Genomic DNA, 21807 nt, shown 5'->3' on the forward strand with positions numbered 1-21807 from the left:
TATGTTTTCTTCCTGTTTAATATCCTACAGCTATCAGTAAAGCACAATAGGATCCAATGTGTGGTTCACCGCAGGACTTAAACTATGCTGATGAGCTTCACTGCAGAATGTTAAATTCCAAGTAATGAATAATCCAGATAACTGCAGAGTCCTTCTATTATAGTTTCCATTTAGCTAGAACTTACTATCCACAGAGGTCAAAGAGGGGTGAATATCGCTGTCCCCATGCTACAGAGGGGAAGCCGAGGCACAGCTAGGCAAATAACTTACCCAAGTGGTGGCAAAAAACTCATTATCGGTTCAGTCTCCTGAGTCTCTCTTCCCTGCTATAGCAATTATATTGCACATTACCCAATGTGACTTTTCAGCTAACTTACCAGTCATCTAATACATTTACCACTGCCTTGTCCTCTGTGGCTCCCAACATGTTTCAAGCACTGTAGAGTAATTTGCACTGGTTGTTAAATGAGCCATATAGCTGAGGCTGAACAGAGTAATCAAGAGCAATTTTTTAAGGGGGAGATGGTTTTGGTGGAATAAATGGCTAGTGTAGATTCTCTTGAAATTAGGCAGAATTATTATTTAGGCTTGAACTGGGTCAATTCCCTGGGCTTAACCCTTCTAATATAAATTAATTACTGAGATGTACCCTTATAAATAGCTTATTGATGCCTGCTGTTGGACCACTTGCAAATATGTCTGCCTGGCAAACTAGTTCTGGTGAATTTCCATCAGGAAGAAGAATATCTTTTGGCCAGAAGGTGGTGCCAGAATTCCTTTTATTGAAGCAATGATTGTAAATAGGTGCCTGATTGTGATTTATTCCTCTGACCAGCATAGTCTTGCTGCCACTGTTAAGAGATGTGAACTCCATGGGAGGTTACGGTGAGCAATGGTAGTCTGAGATGTGTGTTATATTATAGCCACTGTGCATGGCAGAAGGTGTTACTGCTGTAATATGGATTTTATCTTAATGGAAATAGCCAGTAGCCTTTGTTGACTGTCAGTCTGTCTATCATATGACAGCCTGGACACATTGTGTGCTGATTAGGCCTCAGTTGGAGTATTGTGTCCAGTTCTGGGCACCACATTTCGAGAAAGATGTGGAGAAATTGGAGTAGGTCCAAAGAAGATCAACAAAAGTCTAGAAAACATGTCCTGTGAAGAAAGACTGAAATAATTGGGCTTGTTTAGTTTGGAAATGAGAAGACTGAGAAGGGACATGATAGCAATTTTCAAGCAGTTTTACCTAAAAGGGTGTTACAAGGAGAAGGGAGAAAAATTGTTGTTCTTGACCTCCGAGGATAGATAAAATACCAATTGGCTTAAATTGCAGCAAGGGAGGTTTATATTGGGCTTTAGGGAAAAAATTTTCTAGCTATCAGGGTGGTTAAGCACTGCAATAAATTGCCTAGGGAGATTGTGGAATCTCCATCCCTGGAGATATTTAAAAGCAGGTTAGACAGATGTTTGTCAGGGATAATCTAGATCTGCTATTCTCAAACTTTTTGGGCTCCAGAGCCCTTTACATGCGTAAAAATGTATGTGGAGCCGCAGCGGTCCACTGATTGTATGTGTTGTACCTATCGATGTTTCCAGTTTGTCACCTCGCAGAGCCCCTGGAGATGTCCAGGGCTCCGCAGAACACAGTTTGAAAAACACTGATCTAGATGATGCTTGGTCCTGCCATGAGGGCAGAGGACTGGACTTGATGACCTCTTGAGGCTTCCTTCCATTTCTAGGATTCTAGGATTGTATGTCTACACATTTAGCTGGAAGGAGCTCAAAGTCCTTGATGCACTTCTGGGGTTGAGACTAGCCAATAGCATAGCACAGAGAGTGCGATTTGGGCCAAAGGCAGTGGGGTTGCTCCTTCTTTTACAGCATATACATACATCTTTAACATCCCTGCTGGACTCTTAGTTGTTAAAGTCCCAACTGCATAAAATAACCCTCCTAACATTTGATTTATGTGCCTCAGAAGGATGAAGGGGGCTCTGTTTGCCATGAGACAGAATCTGTGGTTCCAAGGACAGTAGGAATTTCTTGCTTAACTCTTCAGCCATTAAGCTGTGCCTGTGTCTATAGAACATCACTGTTCCACCTATCCCAGGCCTTTCCAATGTACTTTGACCGGAAGAAGTGACCTAGCATGAGTAGACAGCATTGCCTCCTTTTTTTTTTAATCCTTACCTCCCAACCCACTTCCACTGAGGGATGTAAAATCCTGTTTCATCAGTTAACCAGTTAAATGTTATGTTTAACCATTTAAGTGCTTAAATGGGATCCCATGGGCAGGGGACTGCTCTCTGCCTTGGCCTGCTGCTCCGGCCAGGCCCATGGCAGGTGAGGGATTCTCCAGCTGGGCTAGAACACCCCCATTCTGCAGTGCAGCATGATGGGTCCGCCTGCCGGTGTGCCCCCAGCTATGGCACGGTGGGCCTAGCCAGGTTGGAGTGCCCCTGCCCACACTGGGGAGGAAGGCTGCTCTAGGGTGGCCGGGCCGCTGATTAATCCTGAAACTGGTAAGGGTAATGTTTACTGGCTAACCACCGACATCCCTCCTCCCTTTCACAATGGCTGCAAGCAAAGGTTCTTAGCACTAAACCAGAACTGGATTGCACCAAGGACATTTGGCTGGGAAGAGATCTCAGCACAGCAACGGCATCTTGCAAACTAGATTTCTCACCAGCTGACAGGCACGAATTAGCAGAATGTTGTCATTCCCAAGCTCCCAGCCTTTCTGTTAAAAATAAGCTGTGATTGACTGTCCTCCTTTACGCAGAGGGATAGTCAGCGAGTCTCCCCCTGTTTAGAGCGCACCCCACCCTGCCGTGCCCTGCTGTTAATGTAACTCCTGCATTCTTCCCTGCACCCTCCTCCCAGACGGACACTTTTAGTACTGTGATGTCAAGTTTGCAACACACCCTGGCCTATGCCAGGAAAGATGACGATGTGCCCAGTGTGTGCAGCACCTTACACAGGTTTCATGCTGTCAGAAGATTAATCCACAGGTGCATTCCCATGGAGTGAGTTTTCTCAGTATCTCCTGGGTTTTCCTGCATTGGTATCAGTCTTAACAGATCCAGATCCTTTTTTTTTTAATTATTATTTTTAAGCTAGGAGCGTGTTGGAGACGCTCTCAGGGGGGATCGGAACTCTGGGTTTCTCTTCTCCTCCAAGATGTTCCGGAGAGTGTCTTTATTTCTCTGTGCCTTGATTTCTCCCTCCGTCAATAGAGAGTTAATCAGTCCTACCACCCAGGAGAGTTGTGATGTTTGTTCCATATAAATCTGCAAAATGCTTTGAAAGCCTCAGCTGACATGCTGCATGGAAGTGCAAAGTCTTGTTATCACAAGTATCTTGAATGGTGCACCTGTGTGCCCATGTTGGTGAAGGAATGTTTCAGAAGGCTTTATTTAAAAAACTCAGCACCCTGTTGGTATTTCTCCCTTGAATTTCCATTGGATTAAGAAATAAAGCAGGGAAAAAATTTCTTGTGGAAAGTAACAAACGCTGATTTATTTACCTGACAGAACAGAGCCTGGAGCAGCTTTGGATTCTTGGCTAGAAGTGTATTAAAGCCCTCCAAAAATCCACATATTATTTACTCTGGAGTCTGGAATGGCTCGTGCTGGTTCCTTGTGGTAATATTGGATTAGCAAGTTCTTAATAATTGCCACAGGCATTTCCCCTCAGCACATAGGGAGGGGGAAAGGGTCAGAGTGTGCAGGCAGGGGGAGATTCACCCTCCCTCTGATAATTACCTAGGGAAAGAAGAGACTCTTTTAAAGATCAGGTGTGCTAATCCCACATGGTCCCTGATCCTGCAAACCTTTATGCTTGTGTTTAACTTTTAAGAGTTGCATTGAAGTCAGTAGAACTGGTTCCCATGTTTTGAGGAGGGTCAGGATTCTGAGACTCCACAGGGACCATTGATGGGCCCTGATGCGTTGGTGTCTGTATCACGCACAAAGTTTACTTAATTGCAGAATACATTGTGAATGAGTCTGGCCCTCACTCCAGGAAGCTAAGCCGTGAGGGCAAACCCCTCTGCCCAGACTTGGATGGGTGTCCCATGGACATAGATGTTTTGTCTGTGTGGAGCAGTTTGCAGTAGGGCATTAGGGAGCCTGCAAAACTCTTATGCACGAGTGTGCCCCTGCACAGGTGAGAAGCCCTGTTACAGTTCGTGAGGCTACTCCCATAAGGAAAGGGACCAATGTGTGTGTTTGCAGCCTCAAGCTGGTAGGGAAAGAGTTTGCATTTGAAAAATGCAAGGCAGTCCTGGGGGAATTCTGCAATTTTACTCTGGCTCCAAGTGCAACAATTGAAGAATCCCCCCAGGACTATGAGATTTTTAACCGGACAGCCCCTCCGCTTGGATTAGGGCGGTTTATGAACTGATTTCATTGCAACCCCCCTTCTGCCTCCCCTTCATACTGCCCAGTGCCTCCAGAAAAGCCAAGCTCGAGTGAGGCCTAGGTGCTATGGCCGATGGAGCCATGTATGTGCCTTGGATAGCAAAGGGCCCTTCTGAAGATCCCCTCAGACAGGTGTGATGCGTTGGGGGAGCCCTCCTCCCCGGAGTCAGGCGCACATTCTGACCTTCTGTTTGTTGTCCCTCACAGGGATGAGACCCAATCTACCAGCTGAGTGCATCCGGGCACTGGATCGCCCATTCAGAGTGGTCACTTCGCCAGCACAGGTAAGGAGCAAGCCTGCTAAAATGGCTGGGGAGGTCAACTATGCCATTGTGACTGTTTGCCCTTCTCCACCCATATCTACTCTGTATTGCAGAGTTTGTCCGTCCGTTCAAGGACTCCTCCTAAACAGTAAGAGCTAGGACCACCAAATTCAGTACACAGCTACATTTGACTTAGTAAAACCATTTATTTACTTGAACCAGCTCCAAACCCCCATCCCTGTCCAAAAGCCAACTGTGTTATTCCCTCCGTTGTTCCTCTTACCTTGAAAACGATGGAAACAGCATAACATGGCCTAATGGATCACAGAATCTATTCCTGGCCTGAAGCCACACGTGCCCAATCCCAGGGTAGAAAGGAACAGCAGCGGAGTCGCCCCTGCTGTTGTTGTTCTGGAAGTCAGTCTGTTACAACTGTCCGCCGATAGTGACAGCATGCACTAGATCTCAGCCTCCATCCTTTGCTGTCTATTATAATGAATCACTATTCGTATGATTGTAGCACCTTGCCTACAAACCTGAAATCACCTGGGTGTGAAGGCGCCTTAGTTATTAGTTCTATTACGGTATGCTGCCGGGGCTTGGGCCCCATTGTGCCAGGGCTGGACAGACACAATAAGAGACCGTCCCTGCTCCCAAAGAACGTGGGGGGAAATTGTGACCCCGCTGAGGCCCACTGACTGGCTTGGGGGCAAAGGGGGTATTCTAAAGGCCCCAGGGCTCCGAGCTGCTGCTACTGTGGCAATGGTGGCGGCTGGAGTCCTGGGCCCTATGAATCAGCATGGGGGCATTGTGCTGCACGCTCCAGAACCTGCGCCATGCTCTCAGAAGGCCGGCAAGGGGAGGGCGCAGCATGGTTCAGGCGGTGCTGGCTGCCCCTTCTGCCTGAGGCCCTGCCCCTTCTGAGAGCACAGAGCCACCCTGTTCTACATTGCCCGGGGGCCCAGCTATTCTGACAGCGCCACTGAAGTCAGTGGGCTGGGATTTCGCTCCTGGAGTCAAGGGGTGGGATACATGAAGTAGTAAGGCTACGTCTACACTGGCAGCTTCTTGCACAAGAACTGTTTTGCGGAAGAGTTCTTGCGCAAAATGTCTTCCACAAGAGCGCGTCTACACTGGCATGTGATTTTGCACACTATGGCAGTGTGGATGCTCTCTTGTGCAAGAAAGCTCTGATGGCCATTTTAACCATCGGGGTTTCTTGCGCAAGAAATTCATGTTGCCTGTCTACACTGCCCTCTTGCACAAGAGGGCTTATTCCTCATGGGGAGAGGAATAACTCCTCCAGAAGAAGCCCTGTTTTCCGACGCTAGACTATAAATTTACTTGCGCAAGAACACGCATGCAGGATAGGCACCCGGCAAGTTTTTGCACAAGAAGAGCTGTTCTTGTGCAAGAAGCCGCCAGTGTAGATGTAGCCTAAGTGTTCCTGTTTGAATTGTGGGGAACTTAGACCTCAAGCACACAAGCACCTGCTTCACGTTAGGCACAAGAGTAACGTCATTAGTTACAGTGAGGCGTACGCGGAGGCAGTCGGGAGGCCTAAGTGACATGCCATAGGTCACATGGCACCAGGACATGAACCCCTGTCTCCCAGTGGCCACCTATCCTTTCATAACCAGCATTAACCTAGCCACGCAGGGTGCCACCTCAGCAGTGTGAAACCATCACCCAAAGACCGGCTGTACATCAAAACCAAGCCCATCCCTCATTGCTACACTGTGACTTCCTGGCTAGTCCCAGTGACTCAGAGTCATTGAAATACCCCTCTCTCCAGCTTCAGGCCAGCTCAGAGCAGGGAGCTCTGATGCAGCCCTGAGCAGTTCACGCTCATTTGGAAAGAGTCCTGTTGCAACTCACTTTTTAAGGCAACTTTTCATAACCAATCTCCCTGCTACTGCCACCAGGGGGGTTGAAAAGCCCTGCCAAAGAGGAGCCACCTGGGATCACCTCGTTTACAGTCTCCCCAGCCGGCGAGAGGTGCCACCCACACGCCACCTCACCCCTTTTAAGAGGTTTAATTGATGGCTGCGCAGACAACCCCAAAACCGCCGTGTGTAATAACCATGACCCCGGCGTACCGCCTCCACTTGGCCTGGAGATCTGAGGCGCAGAAGAATGTGACCGTGTTTAAAGCTGACAGGAGAAGGGAGTGAAGACTTCATAAGGAGTTAATTGAGGGTAATTATATGAAGTAGGCAATGAAGGAAGTGGCTGTGCATTAGCCCTAAGAGTCATGCAGAGAGCTGGTGCTGCAGGAATGTCCTGGGTGTTTCAGGTCTTGGGCAAAGCAGCAGGTTGCCTCTGACAGGGTTAAATTTATGGGTCTCCCTCCTCCCCCTGGGCTGTGTGCAGCAAACAGAATCTGGCTGGAAGGCCTGAGCTGAGCAAGCGTTTGTCTCCTGGTGGGACTGGCTGGGGTGGCAGTGGAAATTTTCTCTCCAGGTACGAAGCAGCAGCCAGCTTTCTCTTTCCTCCAGCCCTGCCTTGCAAGGAGCACACAGGTGGGAGCGGCGTGGCAGAGTGCAGAAAAGGTCTGACTTCTGAGTCGGGCACCTTTGGACTTCTCTCCAGCTGCTGGCGTCCTGCACCCCAGGGGCTCCATGGCTGATGACACCACCTGGCTGGACCTGCCTGGCAGATGGACCTATGGCGTGTGTGGAGGCGGGCGAGTCTTCTTCATCAAGTATGTTCAGCTCTGGCTGTCTTTGTGTTCCTCCTTGCAGTGTGTGTGTGTTTTAATCCCCCCATCCCCAACACGCACACACAATCTAGTGCGTGTTCTGAGCCAGATGGTGTGTGGACATAGGGTGGGAAAGGGAACAAGGCAGAATAGGGAATGGTACAAGGAAGGGGAGAGGGATTGTGGCCAAGGGTAACAGCCCGAATTACGGTGGGAGTGAGGGGTCTACCCCCAGTTCTTACTAGTCCTCTTGGTGCCTCCACACCTGACCCTACACTGACCTCAGGCGTTTTTACTCCTCATTCCCTCTCCCACCCTTTCATTTCACTGCCTGGGAAGAGTTCGGAGGGGCCCAGACGATGGCCCTTCTATTGTGCCCGGAAGCCTGGCCCAACCACTGAAAGGGGCGGGGCACTGCCCAGTGAATGCTCCGAGGAGACCCTGCATAGTGCAGCTGCTGCTAGGATTCCATCTGGGGAAGCTGTAGACCAGCCCTATGCCCGATCATTGCAACCCCCCTTCTGCCTCCCCTTCATACTGCCCGGTGCCTCCAGAAAAGCCAAGCTCGAGTGAGGCCTAGGTGCTATGGCGGATGGAGCCACGTATGTGCCTTGGATAGCAAAGGGCCCTTCTGAAGATCCCCTCAGACAGGTGTGATGCGTTGGGGGAGCCCTCCTCCCCGGAGTCAGGCGCACATTCTGACCTTCTGTTTATTGTCCCTCACAGTGATGAGACCCAATCTACCAGCTGGGTGCATCCGGGCACTGGATCGCCCATTCAGAGTGGTCACTTCGCCAGCACAGGTAAGGAGCAAGCCTGCTAAAATGTCTGGGGGGGTCAACTATGCCATTGTGACTGTTTGCCCTTCCCCCTCCCCCCCCCCATATCTACTCTGTATTGCAGAGTTTGTCCGTCCGTTCAAGGACTCCTCCTAAACAGTAAGAGCTAGGACCACCAAATTCAGTACACAGCTTCCTCTTCTCATAACTTAAGGCAAGGGCAGGGACTGGTTGTGCCAGGGCACTGGGATGCGCATGCAATGGGGTTGCTCCTCATAAAACCACATTGAAAAGAGACAGAATCACCAGGCAGGTGAAAGGGGCTGGCTGGGGTGCCCCCAATCCAGGACTGCCCCAACCTGGAGCCTCTCACCCCTCCCCACCCCCGGCACCTTTTAGGAATGGTGGGATGGTTGAAGCTCCCCTCCAAATTGTATGGGGACATCGCTGGCTGTTCTCCTTCATCAGGGAGCCTGGGGAAAGTGCAGCGTTTACTGCATTCCTCACTCTGGCTGGGGAGCGCTGAGGGTAAATGAACCTGGACCTACCTCAGCTGGGGGACATGCACCTTCCCCAAGCTGTGCCTGCTGGAGCTGCAGCAGCCGTGGAGAGGTGCTTCTCACTTGCCCCAAGTTGCTGTGGTGAGTGAGGGGTGGGGAAGTCCTCTGTCCCCAGGACAGCCTGCATCCTGAACCCCTCATCCCCAGCCCCACCCCAGAGCAAAGATTCAAACAAAGCCTGGGCATGTTCATTTTATTTAAAAGAAAACAAACAATATTTGCGTTAAGGACCCAAGCCACACTGGGTAAATCTTCTCGTGGTTAATAAAACATCCTGCAGCTGATGGTATTAAAGTATCCCCTCAAGAGCTACATGGTAAACAATCCAGGGATGAAGAGGCTAATGACCTCTTTCAAGAACCTTTGTGAATTGCTGCTAGCTTTAGTCCTAAAATAGTTGAAAATAGGTTTTGATTCCTTCTGTTGCTAGTATCAGTTGGCTGTGGGAGGGAGCCCGAGAGCAAATCTGGCTAGAAACACGTGCAGCCAAACTGAGTTAAAGAGGGAAATCATCTTGCAGCCTTGGTGGTGAACATTTAACAAGCTTAACAAATGGTTCCACTTCCAATGTTCTGCTGCAGTTCCGGGATGCTGTATTTGTGTCTGGGCAACACAGCCGCAGGGGTACGGGGGACTGTGGAGTATTGTGAGAACTGCAAGTTATCTCTTTGAATGTGGGAGTGGGGGGCAAGGGTTCACTGGTCCCGTTTGTATGCTAGGGGCATTCTGCAGTGATGTTTGGGGAGCATGTGTCAGCCAGGCAGCTTACAGTAAAGGGGCGGGGGTTAGCTGTCCCTCTGTTCTAGGGAGCAGTCTGCTTTGTCTCCCTCTGGTTTTAGGTTCTTATGTGTTATCGTTCTGAATTCTAAGAAACCAAGTTGTGTTACACAGCAACCTTTTAGCAAGAGTATTTGCTTTTATGTAGCTTCACAGCATGCACACAGGGCCCAACTGGAAAGACTTGTAAGGAACCAAACGCCTGAGGGCAGGAGCTCAGGGGAGTTTGAAAACTGGATCTCTTTTTAAGAGTGAATTTGAGGGCAGGGCCTCAAATCACAAGGCCCTGGGAAACACTGGGAGTGTATGAACGTGTGAACTGGTGGTGTCCCTGAATGCAGTTCTGTGCCATAGCCTTTAGCACTGTTCAGCATAAAAACATTGGGGAAAAGCTAAAAACAAAGTGGGTTGTAATTCCCAACTCCACATGGGTTGGAAGGGAGGGTGTCAAGATGGGTCACTTGCAGCTGACATTTCCTGAGCTGCGGCATTCCAGGTGCATAGTCATTGGGTTTGTAACTCGGGAACAGAGTTGTCAGACTGGAAGTTTCCATACTCCACCTCCTGCCTTCTTAGAACAAGCTCATTGTCTCTCTGGCCCCTCCCCTTTTCTCAACAGTGACCAATGAGAGGTGGGAGCGGGGAAGTATTGCACTTAACTGTGCAATACTATTTCACGGGAGCTTAGCTGTCAATTAGTTTGTGTCCCAGAGGCTGGCATGTATCCTGGAATAATTTTGAGCCTGCCTAATGACATTTCAGAAGATAGTCTTACTCAAATGAATGCTCTCTTGAAAGGTAATACGTTAAAAATTGCATCCATAATATCCTGCAACAGGGAGTTCCACACTTGAACAGATGAATAATGCCTGCTTTTGCTGTTATATCTTTTCAGACTTGCCCAAAGGCTGGGAAGCAGGCGTGTCATGTCAAGGGGCCATATATTTTATCAAGTAAGTGGGAAAGTGTTTGTTGTTGTTCCTGCTGTTTGCTGACTTGAGGAGCTATCTGCCCTTGCTCCTCCACCCGTCTGTAAAATGCCCTTTGCTGTTTTCAGGGGTGGGGGAGTGTATATAAACCAGAAAGATGTAATTACTGCCCCTGCTGACAACACTGTTAGGGGCTGATGCTGCTGTAACATTTGGTAGTTCATTGTGCACTGTACGCTGTGAGTAGAATTGCTTTGGATGCTAATGTGCTGGTGGGGTGTGGAGTTAGGTGGACACAGTTGCTATCTTCACATTATTTCCGGCAGCTCTGCATCAGTTGTACCTGACTTCAGTGGGACTAAAGGCCAATGCTGAAAAGAAGGGTAGAAGCCAAAACCCCTTCTCTGGCAGGGCTGCCGATGATGCTACAAGCAGTGGAGTGAAGTTAGCACTGTGAGGAACTAGTCAGAGACTTGATAGCAGAATGCTGTGCCTTGTCCTTATATGCCCCGGTGATGCCTTTCAGAGGCCCAAATGCTCAGAGCGGACGTGTCTCTCTCAAAGTTTAAAACTCAGGTCTCCTGGCAGTTGAGGAGGGATGTGGCTTGGCACTTGTCTAATTGGGTACTGCCCTGTGCTCTCCCAGACTAGTGGAGACTGTGGTGTAGTCTTTTCAGTAGGGCTGCTATGGGAAGGATGCTGATGCCCCAGACGGAGGATAGTGGCTCTTGGCTCAGTCTTCCTTTCTTCCAAGCAGAGTCCCGGCTTCCTGCTCGGGTGACATTTCATATGAGCTCTCTACCCTGGGGTCGTATCCACTCCGCAGAGGTGGAGAGCCCAGAGGCCACGGAACTGGGTGCAATAAAGGTGGCTGGTCTCAGTGGTCTAGATTGGACTCTCTCTTGGGCCATCTTGTGTTCCTTGCTCATGCAGCACATGCTGCACCTGGGCCAGAATCTTTGATCTAGCTTCCTAGGCACTGTCGTAATATCAATAATAAAACAACACTTCCAAAGAGCAGAGGGTTTGCCCGGGCGTCTTGGCTAGCACTCCCTCTCCTTTCACCTCTCCTGTTTGTTGTGCTCTAGGTAGTTCTGTTTGGCGGCTGCTCTTTGCGCTGTCTGGTGAGTCCCTGCAAAGTGCTCCTCAATGCAAGGGGCCGACGGCGTGGCCACGTTTGCAACAGCATCCCAGGAGGTGGCACCAACACGTGCAGGAAATGCACAGTGTGCAGTGTTAGGGGGTGTGTGTTGTCCCCTCACATTTCCACACACGTGAGGAGGAATCCTCCAAAATAAAATGTGTGATGGGCAGAATCTTGACTGAATATCCTTAGGTGGCAGAGGAGGGTGGTAAAAGAACACAGCTTAGCGCAGGGGCTACTGTTTCAGTCCATGTTGGCCACCATTTTTGCATGCCTGGCTCTGTGAAATCGCCCTCTGTCCTGTCTGCTCCCATTGCTTTCCGTGCTGGCTGGGAGCTTGGACTCCTCTCCCCAGCACGGAGGCGGTGAGGGAAAAGCGCTTTCCCCTCTCGCTGCCTTGCTCCCTCCCTCAGAACGATGCCCCCCAAAATAAGGGCCCTTCGGTGCCCACACCAGGTGGCAGTGGTTCCAGGCACAGAACTGGCTGCCGGCCTGTGGGGTGCTGGGGCCAAGGATGGCTGCCACTTCTCCCACTGGGCTGAGGGATAAAGGGTTCAAACAGCGCCCAGCTGGGGGCTGATTCCTTGTCAGGATCTGTGCCAAGCCCCCTGCCCCTCCAGCCTCAGGTACAGATGCTGGGGTGCTTATGAGGTTCCGCTGGTGCTGGCATATCCCTTTTCCTCCTCTGTGCGTGGCTGTGATGTAACGTTCGTTCCCCTCAGGGCAGCCTGCCTCGCCAGTTGCCTTTGACGTTCTCCTAGCGCTGGCTTGGGGCCCTGGAAACGCCATGGGGTGGAGAGCAGGGCTTTTTGGAAGTCAGGGAAAAGGCTGCAGGACAAGGCCAGACTTACAGTGGGGCTGTGTGGCCCGCTGTTGTCAGAGGGCAGCGACTGGTGTGCTGGGTGGAGGGGGAAGTGAGGCGGGTGGAACAGGGAGGCATTGCTAAGGAGATGCCTACCAGGGATGCTGGAGTGAGCCTTCCAGCCTGGCTGGATGGAGAAGGGCTCAGTTTGGCTCTAAAATTAGCTGGTTTTGAAAGCGCGGTTGGAGCTCTGAAGACTGTTCCTCCCCAGGGTTCAGAGCCTTAGCTCCAGCCCACGCTGCGGCTTCACACGGTGTCCACACAGCTGTTTCAGAGCACTAGCATGAGCACTGCTTGCCCATGTCTCTTGACCCAGGCTGGGAGGCCTCGACACACCCCAGGAGGGGGCTGGCATGCCCCTAAAGCAGGCCCTGCCCGTAGCTGTTCATTAGCAGCGCTGTTGGTCCAAAGTCACCTCAGCCTCGCGAGTGGCATGCCTGGCAGGCAGGGGGTTAACCTGGGTCTGCAAACCATGGCCTGAAGGGGAGGAGTTTGGAGATGTGGGGCAGGGAATTCAGTGAAAGCCAATCCCCTCTCAGCCCCTAAAGCTTCAGGCTAACACGGATTAGAGGATCAAGGGTGTTTTTCTTTTCAGAGAACCTGTGACCCTCCCCCACCACCCTGTGCCAGCTACATCTCTGGCTGTGCCCTGTGTGTGCTCTCTGTGCCAGGGAAGGCAAATAGCTTCTCTTGTGGGGACTCTCTTAAGGTTGTGGTCCCCGGTAGCCTGAGAGGTGAACAGAGGGGACAAGGAGATCTGATGGCAGAGAGAACCAGGGCCGTGCTGTAGGGAACAGCAAGGGACACTCCTGAGTTCTATGGACCGCTGCTCAGAACCTCGCTGGCTCTGAACACTTAGGATCTTGGTGTCTCACCCTTCTGCTCTGCAAGGTACGGGGAGGTTCTTATTGCACAAACAGGGCAACAAGGAACAGCTGTGGCCAGAGGGGCTGGTTATTCAGTGTCCTACAGAGGCCTGTGTCCATTTCAGGGTTGTGCTGAAAGTCAGCTGCAGACTAGAGTGTTTGTATCCGCTGGCTGCTGAGGACAAGTCTGACTGAGTGTCCTAGACGCTTGTCTTGCTTCTCTTCTCTTCTCTTCCCTTTCCTCTGTTACCAGTTCTCCTCCCCATTCATGTCCGTGCTGCAAAAATAATTGGACATCTCAGGTTCCTTGCTAGACCCAGCCACCAGAAGTGAAAGCGCAAGGTGGCTGTGGGTAGCAGCATCCCCAGCAGGAGCAAAGTCTTCAAACAATCCTAGGGGTGAAATGGGGAGTGTTGGGATGGAGGTCAGGGTGGGCAACCCACAAACATTTGCCCCACCTGTGTGTCAACTGTAGGCCGCAGCCTAGGTTCTATAATGCTATCATGGTAACGCATGTTAGATCATGGATTTCAGAGGCATCCAGGACTATCAGCAGAGTGGGCCTGTGGAGTTGATAAAAGGATGGTCCCAGCTGTTGGGATATTAGCTTAGGACTTGGGAGATGTGGGTTTAATTCCCTGCTCTGCCGCAGACTCCTTGTGTGGCCATGGGATAGGCACTTGGTCTCTGTGTGTACAATGGGGATAACAGCATTACCTGCCTCACAGGAGCATTGTGCAGGTAAATACATTAAATATGCCCAGATACTATGGCAATGAGAGCCAGGCAAGTACCTGGGATAGGTAGTAAACCTCCTATTGTCTTCAATGGGTGCTGAGTTTATCTAATGCTGAGTGCCACTAAAAATCTACCCCTAAGGATTCAAGTACAGACAGCCCGTTAGAGAGACCTCTTCATCTGGGAATTGTTTCCCAGCAGAAGAGCTGGAGCCCACGCTCATGGCATGTATAAAGCTAGGTTGAGAAAGATGCTGCCTTGAGTCATGTATGATGGAGTGCGGCAGGAAGCTGTTTTCCTGTCCCATGACATTTTCCCAAATGACACATTGCCCCCTTCCCGAATTGGGCTGAAAAGTTTTTGCCAGTCAATAGGTGGTTGACTTTGGGATGATTAGATTGTGACTCTTCTGCTTTATCCCTTCAAGTCTTCATGGGCTGCCATATGTAAACGAAAGGCCATTTTGCCTCGAAAAACGGAGTGTTTCTGGTTCAAATGTCAAATATGGGACACGGTGACGAGGCATGTTAAAAGCGGTTAATTAGGTAACCGTGTAACTGCTGAAAAATTTAAACAATTACACGCAGCAGGCTCTGCAGTATAAAGCTTATACTGCAGCGCTTGCAGTGCAGCCGGCTCCTAGGGAGCGGGGCTGGCAGCCAGTGCATGCCCAGAGCTCCGGCTGCTGTCCCCACTCCCAGGGAGATGGTGCGTGCCCTGAACCAACTTTTAAGCTGGCTTCTGGCCCCGTTTCCAGGGAGCCGGCTGCTGCCCCGTGCTACATTACCTGATACAGAGTCAACGGCACAGGGTAGTAGCCAGCTTTCGGGCCGGAAGCCAGCGTGTAACTGTTGAAGCGCTTACACTGCTACCTCCCTAACCGTGACGATTTCAAAGCTGGCGGGAGATTCGTCCAAACTGACCCTGTGTCACGAAGGGTTTTGGTTTGAATCCAAACTATTTTCAGTGCACAAAAAGAGGCTGCGGTATGGGGCTTGGTTTTGGCTCACGTGCTCTGTCGAGTAGCCTCCCGGACTCGTCTGAGTCGAGGCTGCAGGACTGAGATTCTGATGTGGCCCCTTCTCCTATGTTAGCAGCCACCATCCCAGGCAGGGAGGGTAGTGAGTGAACTGCGCAGCAGGGCAGGGTGCAAGGGGTCGCCCAGCTGTGCAGGAGGCTGCTGATGCTGCTCTTCCCAGGGCCAGCACAGAGTTAATCCCACTCCCCTACTACTTACTCCTTGCTGGAAATGACAGCTACGGCATCACGTGCCCTTTAAATACCTTAGGGAGCCGATGGAGCATGCCCAGCTCTAGCTCTCAGGGAAGGATGCCGGATTCTGCAGCAGCATCTTCTTCCCGAGCCGAGCCCGGAGACCGTCTGGAGAGACGGAGATGAGTGACTAGCGAGGGAGGGGGGAGCTGTGCTCGTGTGTGTGTGGGGGGGGGTGGGGGGAGAGACAGCAGCATCCATTCCTCCTGGGGCTCTGCAAGGAAAGAGAAAGGCATCTGGCTGGAGCAAGTTGCACGGCAGGGTCGTCATGGCTTGGGATCTAGCCACACGGAGCGGAGGGACGTGGAGCGGCAGCACGGTGAGTCCCGGTTTCGTGCCTCAGATAGCGGCCATCCTGCACAGTCTTGCACAGGCAGCTGCTTTCACCACAGCGCCTGACCTGTGCTGCTTCCCTGGCAGGTGCCTGGCTCATGGAGGCTGTGAGGATGCTAATTATAGCCAGGATGAGGGAGAAATATTTCAAGCGCACAGTTCCCCTCCTCCAGTGCGGGGAATCCTGGCAAGAAAGCTTCTAGATGCCAGGTTCCTGGTCTGTTGCAGCTCTGCCCTCCCCCCCCCCCCCCCCAAGCTCTTTCTGTTTGGACAGCCGTCTCGCTGCGCTGTGCCATGAATATTACTGAGCTCTGCTGCCACAAACAGGGCTGAACGTGCCAGCCCCTGCATGCTCCTGGGAACGGTGTGGATCGGCTGGCTTCACGGGCCCCCACTCTGGTGCCTTTGGGGTGCCTGCCTGGGTGTATGCGCCTAGCGTGCAAGTGGGCGAAGGTGCCTAGAGATGGCTTTGAGATGCTCTCGTGAGGCTGTCACATCCCCGTTTGCGGTGACCACCCTGATGAGCTTGTCAATCTCTAGCCCTTGGGGTTGTTGGTTGTTTTTTTTGTTGGTGTATGTGTGTGTTTTTTTTTTTTGGTACCCCACCCGTGCTGGGGACCTGCCCCCTTCTTGAGAGAAAAGGGACCTACGCAGGCAGGCACGGGCCCTGCCTTTGCACAAAGGGCTTTCTGCATGTAAGACCTCCTGGTCTGTAGGCACCAGGAAACAATGTCCAAAGGGACCGAGAAGGAGCCTGGGATGTGGGGAGGGAGGGAGAGCACAAAGCAGGGGTGATTAATGGGCATTTGGGAGGGATAGTGGGGGGGATGGATCAGATCTTCATGTTACAGGTGGGGAAAGTGAGGCCCAGAGGGGAAGAGAGGTGGCAGAGTTGGGCTTATAACGTGCATTCCATAGAAAACGTGCTGTCGTCGCAGGATGCTTGGCAGGGGAAGCTGGCATCAGTGGATGCCCTGAGGGAGTGCTGTTGATGACTGAGCAGGTGTCAGTCTGCCCTTTAAGACTGCTGAAGCCAATAAGCCCCCCCCCCACCCCCAGTGTACTAATGGGTACTAAGTTGCTGGAGAAGGTGCCAGGCAAAACTGAGCCTTGTGCAGTTATGTTCAGTAAAGATCTCTGGTATGTTTTATAGGGGGGGACCCACCATCTTGGACAAATTCCAATTTGGATTGCGGTGTTCCGCTGAATGGAGTTCACTCTCACACACGCCGTTTCAGTGGGATACAGAATTCATTGTGTGCTTGTGTGTGAGTCATTTGTGCCAACAACCGCTGCCCTGCTCTGCGCTAGCTGTAGCTGCATTTCAGTGCCGGGGAAGTGATCCCGCCTGCATGTGTGTACTTGGGAGACCTGGACATGTAACAGGTGTGTGCGTGTGTGTGTGTGAGTGTGTGTGCGCGTTGCCCTTCGCTGAATGGACCTGGACTTACATAACTGCGCCTATAGTACAGCATTACTAGAGACCTAAGTGACAGAGGCTTAGGCCATGGGAACAGGAGGACCTGTGTTCTATGCCTGCTTCCCCCTGAAGTTTGCAGAAGCCATGTTGTACAACCTAGTGAATACAGGAAAGCCTGTATGCCGATAGATTTGTTTGTAATGGGCCAACCCCATCTCTTCCCTCAGAGCTACGCATTGTTGGGCCTAGTATCTGATCTGGAGAGACGCTTTGCTTAGGCTGCAGCCTAAACAGACCACGATCGATCTTGTCTGAGATATCACCTGACACTTAAAGGAAACCCCAGCTTGTCTCGGGGACTTCCAGTTGTTGGCATCTCTACCTTCCTCTTCTCAATCGAAAACAAGCTGGTTCCTTCTCTGCCAGGAGCCCTGGTCGACTCTTATTTGTGTGTGTTGTTGTTATTAAAGATCCCAAATGCTCTTAACTAGCCAGTGCACGCAGATGTTCTACCACGCATGGGCTGAAAGGAGCTGATTGTTACAAGGTTCACGCAAGTGATGCGTTATTATATTGCTGTTTAAACCGCAGGGAACGTGTTCAGATTTATCCCCGGGACTGATTTTTTTTTTGCATGCATCATCAAGTCTATTACAGTGGTGGGGTTTGGCTGTGTGAAGTTAATGCTAGTGCAAGGAGCTGGCCTGGCTGCTCTGGAGAACACCTGCCTCTTCGTCCCCATGGCAGGCGTGGTACGGGCAAGTCTTCCCTCCCCTGCCCTGCTGCTGTGGCTCGTCCCGGGCCTGGTGGTGCTTACTCGATGGGTGAAAAGGGAATTCGGCCTCCTGGGGCCCCTCTTCTAAGCTTGCTCATAGTGGGGCTGTGGGGTGGGTGGCTGCTTGTCTCCATTGGGGTCATATCTGCCCAGAGCAAGACAGAGCCCAGGAAATACACTTCATGTAGATCCTGTACTGGCCAAGAGCTGGGCCTGTCCAAATTCTTCGTTTCTGAATCCCCTAAGAATCCCATTGCCCTTTATGATTCTATTTAGCCCAAGTGAAACAACGATCAGAGATGCCGGGAAGTGCTGAAGCCCCTTCCCCATCTGGGCTGGACAGGAGGAAAGCCCTCCTGCCATAGAGAAGTCTGGGATGCTCTGTGGAGGGGACCTGTGAGTGCTGGGGCCTGGCTAGCAGGGCTGGTGAATTGCATCCCCGATCCAAAACAGAACAAGCGGGAGAGCGGAAGAATAAAAATGTTCAGTGGTGTGGGGCAGCCTTTGCCAGGATTCTTCACTTCCCACGACTTGGCACATCCTCCCCTTCCGAGTGGCTTATTCTACCCAGCACTCCGCTTGCCTTGGGTGTCAATCTCCCTCCTCCTCGGGGATAGCTCTGGTCTTTTGTAGCAGCATGGGGGCATTAGGAGTCGATCCCATCTCCCCTGGCGAGACGCGGTGGCATTTCAGATTGTGGGCGTTGACCAGTCCCGAGAGTTCTCTGCCCCCGGTGTAACTAAACCTGCATGCATTACATAAGAACGGCCGTACTGGGTCAGACCAAAGGTCCATCTAGCCCAGTAGCCTGTCTGCCGACAGTGGCCAGCACCAGGTGCCCCAGAAAGGGTGGACTGAAGACAATGATCAAGTGATTTGTCTCCTGCCATCCTTCTCCGGCCTCTGACAAACAGAAAATTAACAAAAATGAACTCAGTGATGAATCTTTCATTTGACTCGCTTGGGTAAGAAGATTCAAACATGCCGCTCATCACAGTGGTCACTTCTCTCCTGCCCTTGTTAGCAGCACGACTGTTCTTGCTGGAGGGAGCAGAACACAGAATGAAAAAGCTCTCTGTTTCCTGGCCCTGGCTTGTAGTGGCCATGACTGGCAAAAAGGGCCTTATAGACAGCTGCTTGGAAGATGACCGAAAAAGGAGCAGCATCTGGAGAAGCAGAATCTTTGACTCTTTCAGGCATCTTGCTGGGACCTGGAAATTTCCAAGGCCTTGGGGAGCCATGCATGGCCTAGAAGGGTTGGCACTGCAGATGAGAGGGTTAAACTTTGTGTGTCATGTGATGGGGTGTGGTCACAGAACACCCCTTAGGATTGTTCCCTGGTGTGCTGATTATGCCATTGACACTCTCCTCCTTGCCCTTTGGGGTTCCCCACCACCCTGTTCTTGGGCCAGATTCTCTGGTCTCCCCCCTCAGACAAAGCACAGAATTGGGGTGACTGCTCCTCTGAAGAGCAATGCAGACACTGATCCACTTCAGCTCTAGGAGGATGCAGTTCTATGGCACAGCAACCAGGAAATCAACCCCCCAAATGAATCCGACTTTCTCTGAGTAAAAGTTTTACACCTAGAAAGCTCAGGAGGATGTTCGTCTTCTTTATCAGTGAAAGAGAGAGATGCGCTCTGGTTGTCCTCCTCTACCCCGTAACAATTATTTACACTGGGCCTGTTGGTAAGCAGAAGTGTTTTTATTAAATAGAGTCAGATTTAAGTGGCTGCAAGTAACAGTAAGTTAACATGAAAAGAAAATGGATGGCTAGTTCTGATTCACAAAAAAAAAAGTATTTCAAGTAGATTTTTACCCTAATGATTGTTCTTGTTCTAGGAATAATCTTCAGGTCAGAGTCAGCCTCTTTTATCTTGACCACCTGGGTCCCCAGCCCTTTATAGCCTTCCAGGATTTTCCAGATCAGCTGAAGACAAAGACCTGATAGCTTCTCCTTGCTTAAACAGTCTTCTTTCCCTGACGGGAATCTTTGATTATACATTCCTCCTTCCATGGAAAACTATCTGGGTCAAAAAATGGAATCCTACTGCCAGGAGGTATAGTCATATGTCTTACTAGTCCAATCACCTTTTGACTTACAGGAAACACAGTGTTGTTTACAAGACATTAAGTTAATCCCCCATTCATTAAGGCATGGGGATGGGGTGGCTCTTGTTAGCACATTTAAAACTATATGCAATTTCATGCTTCCTATTTCTAACTTTACATTCAAGAATGATATATACCAAAATAGGATATACAGATCCAGCAGCTTGTAACATTAAAATTGATAAGATTACATAAGGCGTATTGTCCAGAGCATCACCACATTATGCATATTTATATTTGGAAGCCAAGCTTCCTAAAGCATGGGTGGAGGGCTGTAACATATCCATCCTCTTATACATTTACATGCACAGACCCTTTTAACTGGGGTCCAGATGCTCGCTCCAGATGCTATGGATTATAGTGTTTAAAAACAGATACCTAAAATCTCTGTCAGTAATGCACAGGCTGTGCTTTTAAAAGAGGCCACGGTGGCAGAGAAGATTACTCTTGCTGGCTCCTCTAGAGATCCGTTTGGGTCCTAAGTGAGCAGGAATTGTGTGTCTCTCATTCTAGCTCCTAGGCCTTGCCTGCCCTGGGGATTCTCCCACTGATGTGGCTCCATCTGTACTCACAGTGGTGGGAGTCTTTAGTATAGATGCTCTGGAGGTCTTACCACCATATTGTCTAGACCAGTGGTCCCCAACCTTTTGGGGCTGCCGGGTGCCCAGGGGCAGGGCCACTCACATGCCAGGTGCCCGGGGGCGGCGCCACCCATACGCCGCATGCCCGGTGCTGGCGCCACCCATGCGCCGCACTCCCAGGGTTGGCGCCGCTCCTGTGCTGCCCAGAGGTGGGGCTGCCCATACGCCACACGCCCAGGACCCGGCGGCGCCCATATGCTGCACGCCCAGGGCTGGAACAGCCCATGCGCTGCATGCCCAGAGCCAGCGCCGCTCCTGTGCCACGCGCTCAGGGGTGGGGACGCCCATACGCCACACACCCAGGACCCGGCAGCACCCATACGCCGCGCACTCGGGGCCGGAACAGCCCATGCGCTGCATGCCCGGGGCTGGTGCTGCTCCTGTGCCACATGCCCAGGGGCCGGCACAGCCCATACGCCGCACGCCTGGGGCCAGCACCACCTCTGTGCCATGCACCCGGGGCTGGCACAGCCCTTGCGCTGTGCACGCGGGGGTGGGACCGCCCATACGCTGCGTGCCCAGGGACCGGCACCGCCCACGCGCCCAGGGGCGAGGCCGGCCCTGATCACTCGGCGGGCGCACAGAAATGGCCCGGTGGGCATCATGGCGCCCGTGGGCACCGCGTTGGGGACCACTGGTCTAGACTTCCTTGAAGCAGGGCTCCACAAAATGCCAGCAGTTAGGCCCCACCAGTGCCTGGGTGGAATTTGAGAGACCCTTCTATGTAGATATAGCTTCAGTGAACATTGTGCAGCCTTTTAGCCAACTCCACATGGCAGAACTGCAGTAGCAGGCTGAGGTGCATCGGCAGAGCTGTGGGAAGGCACAAGAATAAATCGAGAGCTAGAACAGGATGCCTCATTGCAGGTCAGGCGGGAGGTGCGTCGTAAGAGCTGTCTCAGGTTCATGTACAAGAAGCCGATCCGTCTGAACTCCAGTGTAAATAAACTAATTTGCTCATCCAACAAAAACCAGACAGAGTACCTTTCACCTGGGATGGTGCCCAGCAATCCATGGCCTGGCCTCATCTGATCCCTGAATGACGTTAAGTACATCCTCCCGCCACGAATACTCGGAGCCCATTATCCCTCCAAGCCATGCTGGGCAGAGCTTACTCCCTTGCCAGATGGCTGTGTAATCCACGCAGATCTGGGAGTCGGAAGTGAAACTGAGAGTGACAGATCCTCACTGAAAAGCTCCCGCCAAGAGGG

The 21807-nt window shown here is 51.4% G+C and overlaps 1 protein-coding gene across 11 annotated transcripts in view; it reads left to right on the forward strand.

Moving 5' to 3' along the window:
- The first annotated feature begins 7051 nt into the window (after window positions 1-7051).
- Window positions 7052-21807, forward strand: part of PLEKHA6 (pleckstrin homology domain containing A6) — a 143999-nt gene continuing 129243 nt past the window's right edge. For 2 of the 11 annotated variants that reach the window (XR_012897848.1, XM_075910155.1), the window contains exons 1-3: window positions 7200-7391; window positions 8115-8191; window positions 10400-10457. Coding sequence is in view for 9 of the 11 variants with exons in the window: in XM_075910155.1 (XP_075766270.1) it covers window positions 7309-7391; window positions 8115-8191; window positions 10400-10457 (218 nt within the window). In the remaining 2 variants the exon portion in view is untranslated. Of the gene's footprint in view, window positions 7392-8114; window positions 8192-10399; window positions 10458-15510; window positions 15635-21807 lie in introns of those variants that run through there. The other 9 variants (XM_075910156.1, XM_075910153.1, XM_075910158.1 and 6 more) reach the window with 7 other exon arrangements.

Source organism: Pelodiscus sinensis, chromosome 27 (assembly GCF_049634645.1).
Source record: "Pelodiscus sinensis isolate JC-2024 chromosome 27, ASM4963464v1, whole genome shotgun sequence".
Taxonomy (NCBI): domain Eukaryota; kingdom Metazoa; phylum Chordata; order Testudines; family Trionychidae; genus Pelodiscus; species Pelodiscus sinensis.